The 21,214-nt window shown below is 35.1% G+C and overlaps 2 protein-coding genes across 2 annotated transcripts; both read left to right on the forward strand.

Moving 5' to 3' along the window:
* The first annotated feature begins 16,307 nt into the window (after positions 1 to 16,307).
* On the forward strand, positions 16,308 to 16,748 carry LOC122597078 (branchpoint-bridging protein-like). Its single transcript, XM_043769713.1, has one exon. The coding sequence runs from the start codon at positions 16,308 to 16,310 to the stop codon at positions 16,746 to 16,748; it is 441 nt and encodes a 146-aa protein (XP_043625648.1).
* Positions 16,749 to 20,101: 3,353 nt separating this feature from the next.
* On the forward strand, positions 20,102 to 20,794 carry LOC122597924. The gene has a single exon (XM_043770513.1). The coding sequence runs from the start codon at positions 20,184 to 20,186 to the stop codon at positions 20,565 to 20,567; it is 384 nt and encodes a 127-aa protein (XP_043626448.1). The 5' UTR covers positions 20,102 to 20,183; the 3' UTR covers positions 20,568 to 20,794.
* The last annotated feature ends 420 nt before the right edge of the window (positions 20,795 to 21,214 follow it).

Consider the following 21,214-nt stretch of genomic DNA (forward strand, 5'->3'; position numbering starts at 1 on the left):
CATCTCATGTCATTAGGGTAGCATTTCAGGCTTCAATATGCATTGTGAAAACATGTTTCAGCACGTTCCCGGATCAATTAACACGAGATCTAACAATCATAGATGTGCGGAATCCATCTATGATCGTCTTTAGGGTTAATTAATGATTATCATGATAAACACACATGAAGATAATAAGAATAGGAGATAAACACAAAAATACTATCATTAATCATATGATTACAAGATGAATCCGTATGAACAACATCTACAATGATTACGGATTACAATCATTGAGACGAATCGTGATAGTTTGGGCGGTATCTCGAGGTATAGATCTCTACCTCGAGAACCTAGTGAATGACTCTATGTTGCAACTAAATCATCAATCTAAATTCGTGACCTAAGACTTATATTTATAGGTTGTACAAACAGACTGGGCTGTCAAATTCGTACAAACGGGCTGGGCCTTACTAACTTAATAGTTCTTACGAACTTAAACTTCGTAAGCATAATTGTACGAATTTCTCAGCCTTTTAGAATTATTGCATCGGACAACTAATTGTGCACTTTATGTGCTCTAACATGCATATACATAGCCCATATCACCTCCCGTATAATCTTGAATATCCATAAGCAAACAAGATATCATTAGGGGAAGTTATTATGTAACACCCGTCATTTTAAAACCTGGATTTCAAAAAAACTTTTGCCAAACGGCGTTTAAAACGTAGCGGAAAAGGATCACTTTAAAACTTCCCCATCCGTAACCAGATGGTACCTTTATAAAATGGTGTTACTAACGTGCATCATCAAAACAATATAAATGAAATCCAAGTCTTGGCACAAACATAAATGCCATTCATTATTACATGTAACATAAACGTAAATAATGTAGCCGAAACATAGGCTTTGGGAAGTCTAAGTATTCAACAATCTATGTTAATCTTCTTTATTGCATCTACCCATCTCATGAGCTAAATCTTTCTCTAGCTCAAACCTGCTTATCCTAAAGGACACAACATTTTCATAAAAGCAAGTGTTAGCTTATAAAATTAGCTAAGTAAGATACACACATTTTGATAAAATGTTCTTCATTTTACTTTCATAAAAATTCGTCGTATTTTACTTATCAAAACATAAACACATTACATATCATCCACAACAATCATAGATCAACCCACACTTCCTTTTTCCCACATTGCATCACATTTCATTTCATATCAACATATACATCATATCATCATATACTCACATCTTAATCAATATCTTATATCATATCAACATAGACTTACCACTTAAACGTAACTTCATATCATATCTTAGCATATCACACATAAACTTGTCACACGTATTCATATTAGCACATATTCTCATGTCACATTGTGATCTCATAACGTAAAGCACATATACTTCTTTCACACATATATCGATCTTATTATCAACTTAATCAGCTTAATCAACTTCATCTCACGTCTTACATACCACACTTAAACATATCACACATATATGTATAACACATGTAGGATATATACTCCTAACTGTGCCTATCAACAATAAATCATACTTATAATCAACTTAATCAACGTAAGAAACTTAATCAACTTATCATCTTATCAACTTATCAACTTTGATCAACTTTAATCAACGTATCGACTTATCAACATGTCAACTTATCGTCTTATCAACTTATCAACTTTAATCAACTTTAAGCATCTCGTTACGCTTTTAACATTGGTGGTTAGTCACTCCACCCGGGAATACTAGATCAACATAACTATGCGGCAAGAAATCAATCAAGTGACTACTTATAGTATCCCGTCATGCTTTTAACATTGGTGGTTAGTCACTCCACCCGGAAACACTAGATCAACATAACTATGCCGCAAGGAGCCACCCAAGCGACCACGTACACACTAGCTTTTCAACTAGCACGGGTTAACCTTAACACAACTTATGCTAGAGACTCGTTATCTTTATTAGCTTAGGCTACACTTTCACCTAAACTAATCACTTATCAACATATTTACTTTACTTTACATTAGCTTAGGCTACACTTTTACCTAAACTAATCACATATCAACATCTTTCTTTACTTTAGGGCCCTTATGTGTGTACATGTCATGGCAAACCTATAGAAGTCTAGTGACTAGGTGTTCAAGCCATGCAAACAATCATTTGAAATACTTATGTGATCATAACATATTCACATAATAACATCATATCGTTATATCATAACATCGTCATATCATTACATCATTACAACATCATATTGTCATCACACTACTTATGCACATAACTTCTTTTTACTTTAAACGTCAACATAACAACATAGGTCATTTCAACATACATACATTCCAATATAACCTCCCGCATAACCCGGAAAACCCAACAAACATAAGATAATCTGATTAAGAGGTTAATTATAGAAAACCACATTTTGTTGTGCCTCCAGCGTGAGAAAATTCATGTATCTTACCTCTTGCACGAACCACAAACACTTTCGAATAGTTTACCAGGCTCAAAGAATGTTCCGAAGAACCTAGAACAAGTATATAACCAACATATAAGCTTAAACTAAGTGTACAAGACTCCTGGACAAAGTTGTGCTGCAACTAGTGAAAGTTGCGCCGCAACCTTGAAGTCAGAAAATTTGCCCAGCCATAAGTTGCGCCGCAACTTTCGCCCAACCTGCACACAACTTTTTGTTACGCACATCTATTCGATCCTTGAACGTTTCTATCATACCCCCACATCTTACAAACACCTAATACCTTTAATTGAAGACCTAATTGACTCAATCAAAATCTCAATTAATCCAAGAATCAATTGCATCAACGATTCACACTTTAGCTTTCCCGAAAACATAAAATCGGTAACATGTTGATCAAAAACATAATACATCAAGTGGGTTTCTAATTAACCACCTGGGATTTACTTATATATATATAAACACCATAAACCAACATTAAATTTAGCATCTTGATGTTGTTAACCAACTCATATAATGATTTTACTCACGAAAACGTCGTTTTTAACCGAAAACATCAACTTTAAATAACCCCAACCCTCAAGGTCGAATCTACAGTGACAAAACCTACTTTAAAATTTAATCAACAATCAATTGATGATATAATACCTGTAGGGCTGATCAACGGATCAAAAACCAAGCAAAAACCCTTCCGAAATCCCCCGAAATCGACTATAACTTAAAGAATTGACCTAGGGTTTTGTGTGAAAGACTTTTCTAGGGTTTTAATCTGATTTCCCATCCTTTGGGTCGTGCATAAGGTCCTATACATAGTAGAACAGCTTTCAAAACTTTACATCTAGGCCCTCGCACTTCATTACGACTCATTTCAACCCTTAACGACTCTTTTAACGCCTACGGGAACACCTATCGACCCTTATTACTTATCGGGAACATTAATTGACTTTATTAATCATTATCAACTTTAATTTTTGTTACTTTAATCACTTTAACACATATCTCACGTTAATCATTTAATTCACATAAACACATACAAAACATATAGTAACTAACGGTCGCTAACGGCAAGTTAACGGTCAACGTCAAAAAGTTTTGGGATGTTACATAACTGTCATAAAATTTCTAGAAACTTGACATCATAACCATCTTTTAAAAACATTACCATTAGAAAGTAGACTCTCTCACGATTCCGTGGATAGCTTATTTTGTCAAAAACGGAGTTACGGTTCAAAAGTTATGACCTTTTGAAAATTCTGTCGCTATTGCGTGGCAATGAGCAAATTGCGTCGCAACTTAAGTCACTGTATTTTTGTTGCGCCGCAACTGGCCCTGATTCTGCACAAAAATCATTGTTTAACCTCCAAAACTTAACCAAACACACCCCAAGAGACCCCAAACCTTATGAACGACTTTTGTACCTCAAGATTCACCATTTTAAGACCATAATGATGCAATGAAATCATTGATTAACCCCTACTTGATTTGCATCACAATAACAAACGTTTTAGGTTACCGAATTGACAAAACGGACGATTTTCAATCGATTAACACACCCTATGGTCCAGATCTGATATGACACTTATAATGACTCCATTTTATCATAAAAATATTAGTAACAACAAGATTATACCTTCTGGAATCCCCAACATACCAATAGATTGCAGTAACGGTTACCGGGTCGAAATCAACGATTCTAGCAGCGAAAAACATATAATCGATCAAGACCAGGTATGAACAAATTGAATAGATGTAAATGACCAATAATCAGTAGGTATTACGATCCATACCTTGAATATGATTAGAAGATCGAATTATAAGCCTTAAATCTCTCCTAATCAAGCGAGAATCGATGAAACTGAATCAAGAATGATAATGGAGGAACACCCAAACTTTCACACACTTAATTCTGGAGAAAATGAGGTTGTAGGTTTCCCTAACCCCCTCCTAAACCGTCCACCTTTTAGCTAAATGACCAAAGTGCCCTTAACTTGAATCTAACAGTCGTTAAGGCTCAAATTAACGAACCAGAAACTTAGTCGACTAAACGAGCACCTTATATACCGACCGATAACTATAATAACATCTTATGATCATTAATAACTCATTCAAGTACCACATTAATTCTTGAAGCCACAATAGTTAATTAACTAACGGTGTTAAAGTCAATTGACGTTCAAGGTTGTAACACACGCCATTTTAAAAACCTGGATTTAAAAAAACTTTGCCAAACGACGTTTAAAAAGTAGCGGAAAATGATCACTTTAAAACTGCTCCATCCGTAACCGGATGATACCTTTATAAAATGGTGTTATTAACGTGCGTCATCAAAACAATATAAATGAAATCCAAGTTGTGGCACCAACATAAATGCCATCATAATTACATGCTTATAAATCATAAATGAAAGTAGCCAAGACATTAGGCTAAAAGGAAAAGTCTATGCATTCAACAATCTATGTTAGTCTTCTTTATTGCATCTACCCATCTCACCGAGCTAATCCTTTCCTAGCTCAAACCTGCTTATCGTGAAGGACACAACATTTTCATAAAAGAAAGCGTTAGCTAATAAATTAGCTAAGTAAGATACACACATTTTACAAAACGTTCTTCAATTTACTTTCATAAAACTTCTTCGTATTTTATATATCAAAACATGATCACATTACATATCATCCATAAACACCGTAGGATAATCCCATCTTTACTTGTTCCCACATCCCTTCACATTTCGTATCATATTAACATATACTTGCAACACAAATGTATCATCATATCATATCAACATATACATATAATGCATTCGTATCTTCATATCATATCATCATATACTTACAACTTAATCAACATCTCTTATCTTTGCATAACACACATAAACCTATCCCACGTAATACATATTAGTAGATGTAGAGTATTTACTTCTAATTGTATGTATATGTAGAGTATTATGGTCAACCTACATGCTCTATATATACTGGAGGAACTTTGAAAACTTTACATCTAGGCTCTCGCACTTCGTTACAACTCGTTTCGGCCCTTAACGGCTCTTTTAACGCCTACGGGAACACTTATCGACCCTTTTATCTTATCGGGGACATTAATTGACTTTATTAATCATTATTCACTTTAATTTCATTACTTTAAATCACTTTAACACATATCTCACGTAAATCATTTAATTCACATAAGCACATACAAAACACATAGTAACTAACGGTCTCTAACGACAATTTAACGGTCAACGTCAAAAGTTTCGGGATGTTAAAAAGGTCAAGGTCAAAGATAGAAAAGTTTAGAATGTTACTCACACTTTCCTAAACATACACTTATGACTCTCAACTTTACATTCTTCATTTAATGTCCTTCTACTTCACATCTTAACATATAAAGCTTGAATGACTTAATGGGAATACCTACCGACTCATGAGACATATCATAAACATCTTAAGCATCTTAAACACATTACACATCAATCTTTAAGGCATTAAAGCGTCACACATATAGCACATTAAACACATATAATAATTAAATCTCCTATAGACTTGACGGACACGAAGTGTTGACTTAACGACTCAAGTTAACTGTTAAATAAAAGTTCGAGATGTTACATTAATAGTAGCTCTTAGTTAATTATTCAAATAGTTCATTAAAGCAACTTCAATATATTTGATCTACTATAGAAGTATTTTTGCTCGTCGGTGCAGCTTGGATTGAACCAATCTATTACGAGAGAACATCAAGAGCTTTTAATCGTTGAGATTTTGGATTCTCTGTCGCCTTTAATTGAGGTTCTGGCATTCTCAGATTATTATTTTGGAGTAAGTACCTGATATGAGACGGAATTAGTACATTTAAGCAGCTCAATTAATGTTACATCTCATCTAAATCTAAACTAATAATATATTTGCTAACTAATAAATTATTCTTGTTTTGTTAAATTAAGTAGTACTTTGTTTATTCTGGTACGCCACACAAGCTTCCGGTTTCTCTACTCCATCTCAAAGAACTAAGCTTGGGACACCTTATGGAAAAAAAATCATTTTTCGTCTATCCTTTGTTTGATCAAGAGCTTCCCCAATCTAAAGAGATTGTATATCAGCATAAAAACTAAGCTTGGGTGTGCACATAGGTATTTTTAACCGCCTATTGACCGACGTCGGTTAATTTCATGTATAGTCAAAGTAGAAATTTGCAATCTTGGGTATCTGGAGTAGTAAAATTCACACGGGTATCATACGTACCATCAGTCGGATCTAGGGCTGTAAACGAACTGAACAGCTCACGAACAATTCATGAACCATTCCGCGGGAAGTTCATTCGTGTTATTTCGTTCAGTTAAATGAACGGACATGAACAAAACTCTTGTACGTTCATTTATGTTCATGAACGTTCGATAATCTGTTCGTGAACGTTCGTTCATTTATGTTCACGAACAGTCGTTCGTTTATGTTCGTGAACATCGTTCATTTATGTTCGTATACATATACTAATACATAATCAACTAAACTAAAAAAATAGTTCAAATATAAATTTTTCTTTTATATCATAAAACTTCTAACCATCTTTTTCGAAAGTAAGAAGATATAAAGCTCTTTTAATTAAAAAAATGTTCTAATCATTGGTATTCGTTTATGTTCGTTTGTTTGTATTTGTTCATTAGTGTTTGTTCGTTTCTGTTCGTCATTAATTTTCGTTCGTTTATGTTCATGAACATTCGTTCATGAACACAAACGAACATGAACAAGTCATTATGTTCGTTTACCTGTTCGTGAACCGTTCGTTAAGTTAAACGAATGAACATGAACAAAGTCCCGTTCGTGTTCGTTTAGTTTGTTTACAGCCCTAGGCGGATCTAGAAAATGGGGTTGTTGGGGGCAAAAAACTCTTTAATATATATAGGGTGGATCTATTTACACACAATTTACTGTTTATCGACACACCGCTCATACATCCGTTTCATGTAGAACTCCTTGTTTTAGTGTCAATAACGCCCCGTATAAAGTAAAACGGGGAAAAAAACGGTGTGTAAATAACTTTGTATTTTTGCACTGACATGTCAGAGCCTGACACCTCAGTTTTAGGATATGTAAGTCCCTAGGGTCTTGTACTCTTATCGAACCGAGATCGACTTAAGGATGTGTCTGAGCTGTGGAAATTCCTCGAGATAACCCACGGTTTTTATATCAACTTTTAGATGGTATATATATATATATATATATCTTTTTGCGTGAATATAAACACTCAGGGGAACGGCTCTCTGGACTCACTTTACCAAACACGTGGTAATCTAAGTCTACAAGCTGTTCGCGGCCGGGTGTGTGTTTGCGGTTCGTGCACGAGACGAGTATTACCCACAAGACAAGACTATGTGTGTTCTTATTTTTCTCTCTCTAGGATTTGCTCGTTTCTCTCTCTACACTCTTGTTGGAACATGCATGACACACACCCATATATATAGGAAAGGACTGGAACACGCAAAACCCAATGGGTTTGCGTGTTTCTGTAAGTCCAAGCCCATTAGGGTTTTGGCCTGTTTTGCGTGTTTCCCTGAATACACAAAACGTTTCAGAGTCCTTGTGGTCAAGCATACTTTTGCTTGTTTCCATAGAAACTCTCAAACCATTTGAGAGCTCTTGAGAACAAGCATACTTTTGCTTGTTTCTTAGAAACTCTCAAATGACCATTTGAGTGTTCTTACTTGAACAAGCAAAACTTTTGCTCGTTCCTAAGAACCCTCAAATAACACTTAGGATATGTTGTGTAGATATCTTTACTGCTGTCAAGACGCATAACCGACATTGTACTCAGAGTTAATGTCTTTACTGCGTATTCAACTGTTGTGAATACGCAGAAACAACGTCGTCTATATTACCTATTGGAAATGTGTATTTAAGATACTGTTTATACTGTTGTAAATACGCAGAAACACAATTATCTTAACTTTCCTTTGGAAGTACATGAAGTTAATATCTCAACTGTTGTTGAACGCAGAAACAATATTAACTTAATGACTCTTTATATGTTATGTCTAAACCCTGCAAAATACAAATAATAAACAAACATATAAACATAAATGGATCCCAATTGGCTCAACAATATATGCCAAGGTAATATTATGGACAAACGGTAATTACAAGATAATTACAAGACTTGAACTTATAAATAAATATACTTCACATATCTAGAATGCTCATGTCACTGAGAATCATGCACTAACAAGATATATTATAAAAGTAATATGAACCGTCACATATTTAAAACGGTGAATATTTTATATTTATTAACAAAACAAAAGGAGTAGAAAACTGTAAGAAAGCAAATGAAAGTAGGACAAGGTAGCGGGATCGCTAATGTCCCCACTAAAGCGGCCAGGTAAGCACCGGAGGCTCCACCTCTAGTTTTTTGGCCTAGTAAATTGAACGAGAAGCACACGTGGCTGGAATTTGCAGGGATCATACAATCCCATAAGAACAACTACCTGAACAAGTTGTATTCACTCCACAAACAGGTTGTTTGCCCCCCGAGGCATCTTCATCATACCGCTGCTCGGTTATTTGGTGTTGAGGGTGATATTAGCAGGTGGTTTAGCATTCAGGTACCCGTTGGTGATAGGGTAATTTATAGTGATATGTGGCAGAACATTTTTCTGAATAGAAAACCGATTTTTAGAGAGTTGTGCTTAGAATTTTACTCCACTTTGAAATTATCCAAAGAATTGCATAAAGTTATGGACATCTTTGAGGAGAGATGTGTTTCGTTTTACTGTGGGGGAACCCAAAAGAAGCTGTCTATAGCGGAATTTGGTTATTATACAGGTATGTACTCTAGGGAGCAATTGGATAACCAGGAATTCAGGCAAGTGTTGAGAAGGGGTAAGTATGTGAAAGCGGATTTAGGGGATGGTGAGTCCATTGCATAGTATTGGACTCATATTTCTGGGGGAGAAGCTTGGCCTACTGGTGGGTCAGTTAGTGTTTCTAAGATTAAGAGTGTGAAGTTGTTGCACCGAATGATAGTGACGTTTTTGGTACAAAGGTCCACCCATTGGGAGAAGGCGTACCAATTAGATTTGTGGTTAATCAAGTTGTTTTCTGAGGGGGAACCGAGGAAGTTTGCTTTAGCCCCGATGGTTGTGCTTGGCAGGATGTGCAACCATAGTGATTCTGAGTTGGTGTTGGGGTAGTTTATTACCCGAATTTATAGGCGGATGGGTATTTTTTATTCGGATGAGTGTCAAACTGATCTTTCTCCACCAGTTATTCAGGAGAGTTTGGTTGAGAAAGAATTGATTAGGGCGAAGATTTTGAGGAAGGCACAGGGGAGCCAGCCTGCGAGATTATTGGATGATACGGGTGTTATTGTTGCACCGCCTCCAGACGTGGAGGTTGTTGATGATGTTGAGATGGGAGATGCTCCTCAGGAGCCACAGAGGAGGAGAGGCCGTGCAGATATTGATTTGACATCGATAGGATCTCAGCTCCAGCAGATTTTTGAGGGGCAACAGGCTAGCAGTCGGGCTTTTGATGAGTATCAGCGTAGGACGGACCAGGAGATGACCTGGCTAGGTTCACAGCAGGCTCATACAAACTACACTCTGGACTATTATCAGCCGATGTGGCTTGCCTAGTAATCGGGCAAGGAGTTTGTGAGACCTGACCCAGTTCCTGATTGCAACCCACCACCCATTTATGTTCCCGAGTATCGTCAGGGAGGCGGTTCTTTCTTTCCTAGGCCTACCATAGGGAACACATCTCCTAGGCCCCATAATTTGGGAGGATCTCAGCGTGGGCAGTTTGGGACTTTTCAGGGCGGTGTTCCAGGTGCTGGTGCTTCATCCTCTTTTATGCCTGGTTTTGTTGCAGGTACTAGTTTTGGATTTGCTGATTTTGCTAGTGGTTCGGGAGGATTTTGCTGGTGGTTCTGGACATGTAGCTGGTCAGGCAGGTGGCGATTATGGAGGTTCAGGCTCAGGAGCAAGAGATGCACCAGAGGAGGCTACTAGCTAGGTGGATGACCTTTTTGGTCCACCTAGTGCTCCCTATGGCTACCATGGACAACAGCATTGACGATGATGATGATTCCCATCCGGTCCCGTGGGATGGAATCATATGGTGATTGATTATGATTGATTTGGATGACTGTACTCTATTACTTATTTCTATTTGGTATCCACCCTGCGGGGTGATGAGACATTGTACTTTGTGATTTTCCTTTTCTTTATTTTTGCATGAAACAGTAGGAACTATGATATGTTTGGGATTTTTGTGGTTTGTTCTATGATGCAATTTAATCAGGTTATTATATTGATGGCTATAGCGCAACACAAGTGTGGGGGGAACCCATTGGATTCTCTTCTCATCTCTATTCTATGGCATCAATTGGTTGATTGTGTGATGGTGTGCGTATGCTGGCAGTAAGTTCAGCGCATTATTATTGTTGGTATGTTTGATGCACACACAACTCTCGCACCTTCCGTTTTGTTACAAGTTGTTTCTCCCGCCAAGCAAAGTGTTCTACCTTTATAGGAAGCGCAATTTGTGACGCAGGGTCGACTAACTTGTTTTAAAACGGAATGTGTCCTTGTTCCGGTATGTGCTTTTATTTTTCTATGTTGCTTACCCCTATTTACCTTTATTTGACCGAATATGGACATTGAGGGCATTGTCCATCTTAAGTGTGGAGGGGTGGCAAATAGGTTTAAGCTACCGGGTTTATCACTTTTGTTGTTTTGCCATTGAGATTTCTACCGGTTTTGTTGGTGTGTCCCTCTCATAGGCCTTTGGATTTTATCTGAGGGTAGGAGTCTCCATCTGGTTTTCCATTTCGGGCTCTTCACTGTGATGTGCGCATTTGAAATTGGTGTTTTCAATTTGGTGGGATAATAGAAGTTGATATGGTTTTTAAACTTGAGTTGAACTTGTCCTTGTGGTAAATTGCTTTTGTCACCTAATTTATGATAACTTAATAAGCAATTTTACTACAAAATATTTTCCTTGGCAAAGTTTTTTTAATCGGGAAATGTGTTCTGGACGGTTATTTGGCTAGTCCTTCGGGATTGATAACATTACTTGCATACTCAAATATATCCAAAAAACCCAATTGTGAGATTTCATCATTTCATATATAGTTATGGTAGGTGAATGGTTTTGGTTTGGTTGTCTTGTAAATTTGCCCCTCTCATAGGCTCTTGGATTTATTCGGGAGTAAGGGTTCTATTTCGAACTCTGCACTAAGATGTACAAGTTTGAGGTTAATCCATGCCATTTCTGGGTTCTTCTCTTGATATGAGTGTGTCGGTCATGTGTTGATTCTAGAACTTAGCCTTGTGATCATGACGAGACCGCAGTGAGATCACTTTTGTGATATAAGTACATCGGATGACGAATTGGCATTTAGGTTTGACCTATACTTTTCTTTCTTTTTTTCTTTTCACTTTTCTTTTGTATATTCATACCTCACTATACATACCCTTATACAACCTTTATACACATATACATACATTTTTCACTTTACCTTGTACACTTTTCTTATACTTATACATCCTTTTAACTTAGACTTTCCATTGTATATATCCACTTATTCATGTAAACTTTACCTAATTATACCTTACTATACCGATAGTCTAATCTGGGGGATCGTTGATTGTCATTGGTTTGTTTGGGCGGTTTGGGAGAGTTTCAGTGAATTGTCTAGTGGAATATTCTTGTCTATGGGAATACGTCATTTGATAGAGTTATTGTGGATATCTTGGACTGTTCAAATAAGAAATTTGAGTGAAATAGAGTAAAAGGGTGCTTGCTAGTAGAGTAAAAGTGGTTCAAAAGAATAAAAAGAGATAAAATTTAGAAAAACAAAAAAATAAAAAAAAAGGAAAAAGAACTTGGGCTACTAGTAGGTACTTCTCAAATTTTTATATGTATAGAAGATTTGTTGTATCATTAATAATGGAAGACTTGGTTGATTATAAGTTGTTTGAAGTTGTTACACCACAATGGTGTGGGGTTTTGCTTGGCTACTTAGGAGGTGTGTTCGCGGGATGGCATCTTATGGATTGGTGGTTTGTTGGCAATCAATGGTATGGGTTTGATTAGACTATTTTGTACATATTTCATATATACCTTATACTTGTGATTATTCCCTTTCATCTATAACCTAAATTTCCCCATGCTCCATTGTAAATTTCCATTATATAGCCTTCGCCTAACTATACAACCGTCCTTTATGCCTATTTTGATGATGTACTTGGTGCTTACACCATGTCGGTGGAGCTATGATCCTTGTTCAAGCCTATGGTAAAATAGTATACATCACGACCGAGCTATGAGTGATTCTTCATATAGTTAACCCCAAAAGTAAGTTTGTTGGAGTAGAATGATATTGATAGGCTCATTTGATTCATTTTAGCTTAGTTGTGTTATCGTGGCTTGCGGATTGTTCAGGTATTGTCAAACATTTCGAGTTTTCATTTAAGATTAAAACTCCTTCACCTGCCTTTTGTCATTTGACATGCTTGGTGTTACTTCTTTTTGACACTCGTGAATTGTTTACATAGCTTCATTGCCAAGGGATGCTTTTTATTAAATTTAGGATTTGCTTGAGGACAAGCAATGCTAAAGTATGGGGGGATTTGATGTGACAAATTTATACCTATCACCCACATCATTATTTGAGGACAAGCCAAAAGTCAAACGTGTACCAGGTCAAAGCTCGAGACAGCGTCGCAGTAGGGGCATTACTCGCCCACTGCGCCGCAGTGGTTGCACGGGATCTGAAGCCTGGAGTCGATTTTTGCATCAGATTTTAGTAGGGTATAAATACTAAACATAAACCTAATTTCAAGATTATCAAAAGTCCCTAATTTCAAGATTATCAAAAGTCTTTCTAGGAGCTGCTCTACAAGGGGTTCTATCAGGTGTCCAAGCAAGATTTTCTTAGGCGGATCCACTGAAGATACACGAGCACCCATCTAGATCGTATTACATTACTGTCTTGCAATTTTCTATTTTCTCAAACGATTGGTACAATATGTTCTTCTCTTATTTTGATTATTATTGTTATTTGATCATGAGTGGCTAAACAATTTATCATCCACCTTGATGAAACTAGACGAATGATGTGATTGCAACATATTTTAATTCAAAGAGTTTATTTAATTATCGTTATTCCGTGATCTTGATGATTTAATTCTTTTTAATAATTATTATGATATTGGTTGCATATATATTCTTCGTTGGTGGTACCAGTTGAATGTACATGTGATTTTAAAATGGTTGTTTGTCTATGAGCAATTATCACTAGTTCATGGTATGATAGTGAATATCATTTTAATAAAAGAGTGATTTTGTCAACGTAATTTATAACGGTTGGTGGTACCACGTTATCTTTTACATAGGTTCAATTGATATTTGATAGTCAGTCAAACTAATTGTTGGAAAAGTTGTCTTGGCATTGGTGGTACCGGCTTGGGTAATTTAACTAGCAACTTAAGTGATTTGGTAATTTGTTCATGGTTGGTGGTACCACATGAGCACTTTAATATTTTCACGATTATCTTTAAACTCAAATGAATTTGGTCTTAATTAAATGCAATCACATTTGAAGTCGAGTGAATTCAAGGTGGATGACTTTTATTTATATTGTCTGAAACTTTCTTTACTTCTATGCAATTTGTCTTTCAAATTTATTTTAATTTAATTGTCAAAGGAGATTTGAAGCAACACCCCATTTTCCAAACCATTTCACCAAACAACTAGTCAATCCAATCCCTGAGAAGGAACACGGTCTTACCTCTTAACTATACTGCAAACGGTCGGGTCCACTGCCCGATAGTGTGTAGTAGTGAGTTTTTAGGTGATTCCAATTTACAATTTTTAAAGCTCGATTTAGCACATTAGGCCTACATATTCGTTTCATATTTCATGTGAGTCGTGTGTATGTATATATGGATATATGTATGTAAATTCAAAAGATCCACATCGTTTGATATCTCATGGGCCAAATGGGTTGTATTTACTCGTCTTTCACTCGAATGGGCCTAGTGGGCCAAATTATGTTCATCATTTGTATAAACGGGTCAAATGGATTATATGTGTTCGTCTTTCAATCGAATGAGCCTATTGGACCTACATACTCATTTCATATCTCATGTTAGTCGTGAGTATGTATATATGTATGTAATTTCAAAAGAACTATATCATATAATATCTCATGGGCCAAATGGGTTGTATGTACTCGTTTTTCACTCGAATGGGCCTAGTGGGCCAAATTATGTTCATCATTTGTATAAATAGGTCAAACGGATTATATATGCTCGTCTTTCAACCGAATGGGCCTATTGGGCCTACATACTCGTTTCATATCTCATGTGAGTCGTGTGTATGTATATATGAATATATGTATGTAAATTCAAAAGATCCACATCGTTTGATATCTCATGGGCCAAATGGGTTATATGTGCTCGTTTTTCACTCGAATAGGCCTAGTGAGCCAAATTATGTTCATCATTTGTATAAACAGGTCAAATGGATTATATGTGCTCGTCTTTCAATCAAATGAGCCTATTGGGCCTACATATTCGTTTCATATCTCATGTGAGTCGTGTGTATGTATATATGGATATTTGTATTTAAATTCAAAAGATCCACATCGTTTGATACCTCATGGGCCAAATGGGTTGTATGTGCTCGTCTCTCACTCGAATGGGCCTAGTGGGCCAAATAATGTTCATCATTTGTATAAACGGGTCAAATGGATTATATGTGTTCGTCTTTCAATCGAATGAGCCTATTGGGCCTACATACTCGTTTCATATCTCATGTTAGTCGTAAGTATGTATATTTGTATATATGTATGTAATTTCAAAAGATCTATATCATATAATATCTCATGGGCCAAAGGGGTTGTATGTACTCGTTTTTCACTCGAATGGGCCTAGTGGGCGAAATTATGTTCATCATTTGTATAAACACATCGTTTGATATCTCATGGGCCAAATGGGTTATATGTGCTCGTCTTTCACTCGAATGGGCCTAGTGGGCCAAATTATGTTCATCATTTGTATAAACGGGTCAAATGGATTATATGTGTTCGTCTTTCAATCGAATGAGCCTATTGGACCTACATACTCGTTTCATATCTCATGTGAGTCGTGAGTATGTATATATGTATATATGTATGTAATTTCAAAAGATCTATATCATATAATATCTCATGGGCCAAATGGGTTGTATGTACTCGTTTTTCACTCGAATGGGCCTAGTGGGCCAAATTATGTTCATCATTTGTATAAATAGGTCAAATGGATTATATGTGCTCGTCTTTCAACCGAATGGGCCTATTGGGCCTACATATTCGTATCATATCTCATGTGAGTCGTGTGTATGTATATATGGATATATGTATGTAAATTCAAAAGATCCACATCGTTTGATATCTCATGGGCCAAATGGGTTATATGTGCTCGTCTTTCACTCGAATGGGCCTAGTGGGCCAAATTATGTTCAACATTTGTATAAACGGGTCAAATGGATTGTATGTGTTCGTCTTTTAATCGAATGAGCCTATTGGGCCTACATACTCGTTTTATATCTCATGTTAGTCGTGAGTATGTATATATGGATATATGTATGTAATTTCAAAAAATCTATATCATATAATATCTCATGGGCCAAATGGGTTGTATGTGCTCGTCTTTCACTCGAGTGTGCCTAGTGGGCCAAATTGTGTTCATCATTTGTATAAATAGGTCAAATGGATTATATGTGCTCGTCTTTCATTAGAATGGGTCTACATATACTCGTTTCATATCTCTTGTGAGTCGTGTGTATGTATATATGGATATATGTATGTAAATACCAAAAGATCCATATCGTTTGATATCTCATGGGCCAAATGGGTTGTATGTGCTCTTAGTGATTTACCGACTCCCTATGCTCCACCCAAAACATCACATATTGTTGGTCCCACTCCTGCCCTAGATATGCCTGCTTTTGTTGCTCCACCATCGGGTTTTACTCCTACTCCTAGTACTTCATTTATTTATCATGCTTATGATGCCCCACCTGCGACTGATACTGCTCCACCTCCGAGTCCTGGTTATATTGTTCCACCTCAGTCTTCAACTTGTATGAGTAGTCATACTCTTAGTGATCCATCGACTCCCTATGCTCCACTCGGTTTTGAGCATGTTGCTTCACCTACGGGTTTTGAGCCTACTGCTCCACCGAGTCCTGATTTTGCCACCCCACCAGAGAGCCCTGATGATGGACTGCAATGTATTTGATGTTATACGTACTTTTTAGGACTATCATTGTGATATATTATGATTTGTTATGCGTACTTTTTAGGAAATATGACGATTTGTGTATTATGTAATATTTTATGTTTAAATGGCGAGAAACTATGACAATGTGTGTATTATGTAATGTTTTATGTTTTAATGGCTATGAACTATAATGGTGTGTGTATTATGTAATAGTTTGTGTTTTAATGGCCCGTCTAATTTGTGTTTGGTTTATTATTTATGGTTGTGTTTGGAAAATAATTGTGTTAACAAGTTATTTCCCATAGGTGAAAATGTGAAATGCGACAAAATTCATTTAAGGTATACATTCATAATGTCAAACGAATCAATTAATACAGGGGATTATTAGGAGGTAAATACCTTATATCGTGAGATTAGAAAGAGTTTTTTATGTTAACATATCAAGTACTTTACAATTATTAATTTTTTTTTAAAAAAAACTTATATTAAACTTGTATAATAAACGTATCAGTTAATACAAAGAGATTTTTATTTTAACATATCAAGTATTTTACAATTATTAATTTTTTTAAAAAAACTTATAATAAGCTTTGTATCATCTACACGCTCATATCAACGATTTCATGCATTATTAAGAAGATTAGAGGAGAAAAACTAAATTTCACCGTTATAAAAAATTATAATAAGGTTTTCAACTAATTAAAATACCCCGTTTTACAACATATGGATAATACAAGACACCTATTGATGGAGAATTAAACGAAATTAAAAGGGGTGACAGTTGTGTTACAATTTTAGTATAGTAAAGATGGATTATACAAAATCTTAACAAAGAGGGGTGGTAAGGGATAATTCCCTGAAAATACAGGGGAACTTTATATATTTGACTCATTTACATATAAAAAATTAATGATCTCTTGTTTTTATATAAAGCTCCTAGTTTTAAATCATATACACCATTTTGTTGATTATGACGTGTCATTCTCTGACATATCAGTGCAAAAATGCAGAGTTATTTACACACCGTTTTTTACCCCGTTTTACTTCATACGGGCCGTTTTTATCACCAAAACGGGGAGTACTACATAAAACGGGTCGTATGACCAATGTGTAAATGAATAGTTGCCGGTGTGTAACTAGTAGCGCCTTATATATATATATATATATATACTTGTCCGAATTTAAAACAAATATTTTATTATTTTTTTGAATTTAAAACAAATACATGGCTCCCCATGATTTTCATGATTATAAAAACCAAATGTGAGAGGTTCCCCATCTAAGCTTAGATAGGAGATAACCCCATACTCACTTCCCCCATATATATATATATATATATATGTATATATAGAGAGAAAGAGAGAGATTGGGTATTGTAAAATGAGTATTAAAGTAAAACAAATAAGATAAGATCTTGACTCTTAAATCTTTACTCCTTTATAAAGAAAATGTCTCTTTTTATTTTAGAAAATTCTACCTTTGAATTACCAGATTACCCTTGACTTTTTATGTCTTGCCCTAATGAATAATAATTTACACTTTAAACCTTTATTTTAATAATTAACACTTTAAACCCTTATTTATCTTCTAAAAATTTTCATCATCATAATTACATAACCTACACCACTTGACACCGTCACCACCACCACCACCACCAATCGTACCATCACCGACACTACTAGATCGTCTTCTCCACTACCGCCGCTGCATTGTGCGGGTACCATGCTCGTTATGGTTAAATTGATGCACGGAGATTCATAAAATAATTGATGCATGGTGATTTTTCATGATGCACAATGATTTTTAGTGAAGAAAAACCTACTATTTTATTTGTTTTACTCTAATACATGTTTTATTTTACCTAAAACTTATATATATTATGATGTGCTCAAAAGCTATAAATAAATAGTTTAAAAAGAAAGTTTATATAATAAGAAAGTTTAAATAACATACAAATATAAATGCATGAATATAAAATGTTTATAAACAGATATCAAACATTTATAGGAACAAAAAGGAGCTAAAGAAATATGAAAAATGAAAATTCACTTATAGCAAGAAAAAAAAACCTACAATAGTTATGAAATATAACTAAACAGAAAGAGTAACACATTAGATATTGTTATATGAAAACATTAAACGTCACAATGAGATGTTATTATAATATAACTTTTAAATTAAAATTATAAAATTTGTAACGTTTGTTTTGTTGAGCTTAAGGTAGGCTGAGGACATTTGTAAATTTGTAAGAGGATATTTTATGTTAAGGGCTTATTTCCCTAGATAATTGTAGAAAATAAAAACTATATTTAGGCCAATTCATGAAAGTAACAATGATTTTTTTATGTTTCACTTTTTTGACAATGAACTTTTATTTATTGCTAGATACAGTAACATGTGACACATGTAACCGCTAATGTAATCGATTTTAAATTAAATAACATTTTTAGTTACGTGACAGATTTTATTTAACTATATGACAATTTTACTGCCGTGTCATTTTCTCCCAAAACAAACATCCCCAAATCGATATAGTGGTTCCTAACCTAAAAGAAACCAAACAACTTTTGCAAGCGAAAAAGGGGGCGATTGGGAGCTATCGTGTCTTCATTTTCATCGCCATCGATTAAATTAGGGTTTCATCTTCACAATATCAGTATTGTGATTGTAACCCTCTTCAGTGGACCTGTTGGACAAAGAAAAACCCAGATAGAAAATTGAAGAGATGTGCTAAATGGGTAGTAGATGTGCTAAAAAAATGGGCACACCACAAGTTACGTGTGTCATATGAAACTACTTCCGTCTTCATTTGTGTTATTTACCTTAAAGTTTATATCAGGTTCAAAATTTTAATTTAACAAAAAAAAATGTTCAACAAATATAATGTTCAAGCTTTATGTTTTTTTTCTTTCCTTTGTTTTTTCCGTTCATGATTTACAATATCTCTGTATTTATTTATTTTTTATGTATTTATAAAAGTGAATCAAGAAATAAATTAGCATGTTATTACCAGTCGCGGGACTCTCTTAAAATTGGATTTTATAATTGTCTTATTTTGACTGGTCAAGTATTTTTCTTCCGACTTTGACCGTAAAAATATTTGTTTGTATTATATATTAATTGACGAAAGTTATATCAATGAAAAGTATATTCAAAACTCAATTAATTCATATATGTTACATCAAATGTTATATAACACAAAAAAATAAATTACGGTTAAAATTGAAAGAAAAAGACTAAAAAAATCAAAATAAAACACGGGAGAGAGTAATACATTTGTTATTAGCCGAAATGCCCAATATATATCCAAACCTAGATTTCCCTGCCGCCTCAACCTTTGCCTATAAATATAAGGGGAACCCCTTTCTTCTTCTTCTTTTTTCAATTTATCATTATTATATTATATATAAATATGATATGAATATCTATCTTTAAAATCACAGAGGAGAGGGGATGGGGATGTTAGGAGACAATAGTATAGAAGATGTTCGTTGGCTCTGTTCTCTTTCAGAATCAGAGCTTGATTTACTCATCAGCCTAAAAGAGATGGCTATTCAAAGGGCTACTTTTATCGGACATAAATCCTTATCCGACAAATTTGATCTCAAGATGCTTAGAGGTCTCAGTTTTGTGTTGATGAAAGTGTTTAAAGAAAAGTTGGGTGATGATAATATTACACAATTGGGGGAACCATGTGTAGACAAATCTTTTTTAGTAAAACATGAAATTAGTCAGGAGTTTCGAGAAATGGGTAAGGAACAGTTGATGGCATACATCGGTTCAGATAAGAAAAAAAGGATATCTCAGTTGTTTGGTTTTGATGGTTTCAATTCTTGAGGCAAGCGGGTTTTACCAATAATTCTGTTTGTTGGCCGTGTTAAAAAATTCAAAGAAAGGAATGTTCAGATAGGATACAATTGTAATAGATTGAAGCCCTGCCTTTGTGACTTTTTTGTTGTTCTTTTTGGAATACAATGTATTGATGTAACATGTTTATTTTCATGAGATGTAAAATGTACCAAGTTATGTAGACTAGAAATCAGATGGTTGTTAACTTGTGGTTACAATGAATTTCTTTCAGTCGTTATAACTGTTAGGCTGCTAATATAGTCTTAGTCGTGAAACTGATGTAACTGTGTTTGTTAACTCGTTAATATAACTAACAAGAGGATGAAGTCAATGTTCGCAAAAAGAGCTCAACCAAGTATCGATGTGGTTACCTTAGTTTTTTTTCCGGTAAAAGGCGGTCATCCCCTTGTTCCCCTTGTTGAGTTGCATAATCGGTGAAAAACCCATCACATCTTAATTTTTTATTTCATAAAAATGGGTATCAGGTTTTTATCAACTTTCATTTATTCATAAATATTAAAATATTAATATGTTACCAAGTATGACAACCTCATACATAAAAATTGAAATCAATGCTAAAACGTCACATTGATTAGGGCTTTAATGATTTTAATGTGCTTTGATTTTAATTTGGC

This window comes from Erigeron canadensis, chromosome 4 (genome assembly GCF_010389155.1).
Source record: "Erigeron canadensis isolate Cc75 chromosome 4, C_canadensis_v1, whole genome shotgun sequence".
NCBI lineage: Eukaryota > Viridiplantae > Streptophyta > Magnoliopsida > Asterales > Asteraceae > Erigeron > Erigeron canadensis.

Excerpts from the sequence above, each read along its gene's own strand:
- LOC122597078 (XM_043769713.1), top strand. The coding sequence starts at position 16,308 with ATGTATGTAAATACCAAAAGATCCATATCGTTTGATATCTCATGGGCC.
- LOC122597924 (XM_043770513.1), top strand. The coding sequence starts at position 20,184 with ATGGGGATGTTAGGAGACAATAGTATAGAAGATGTTCGTTGGCTCTGT.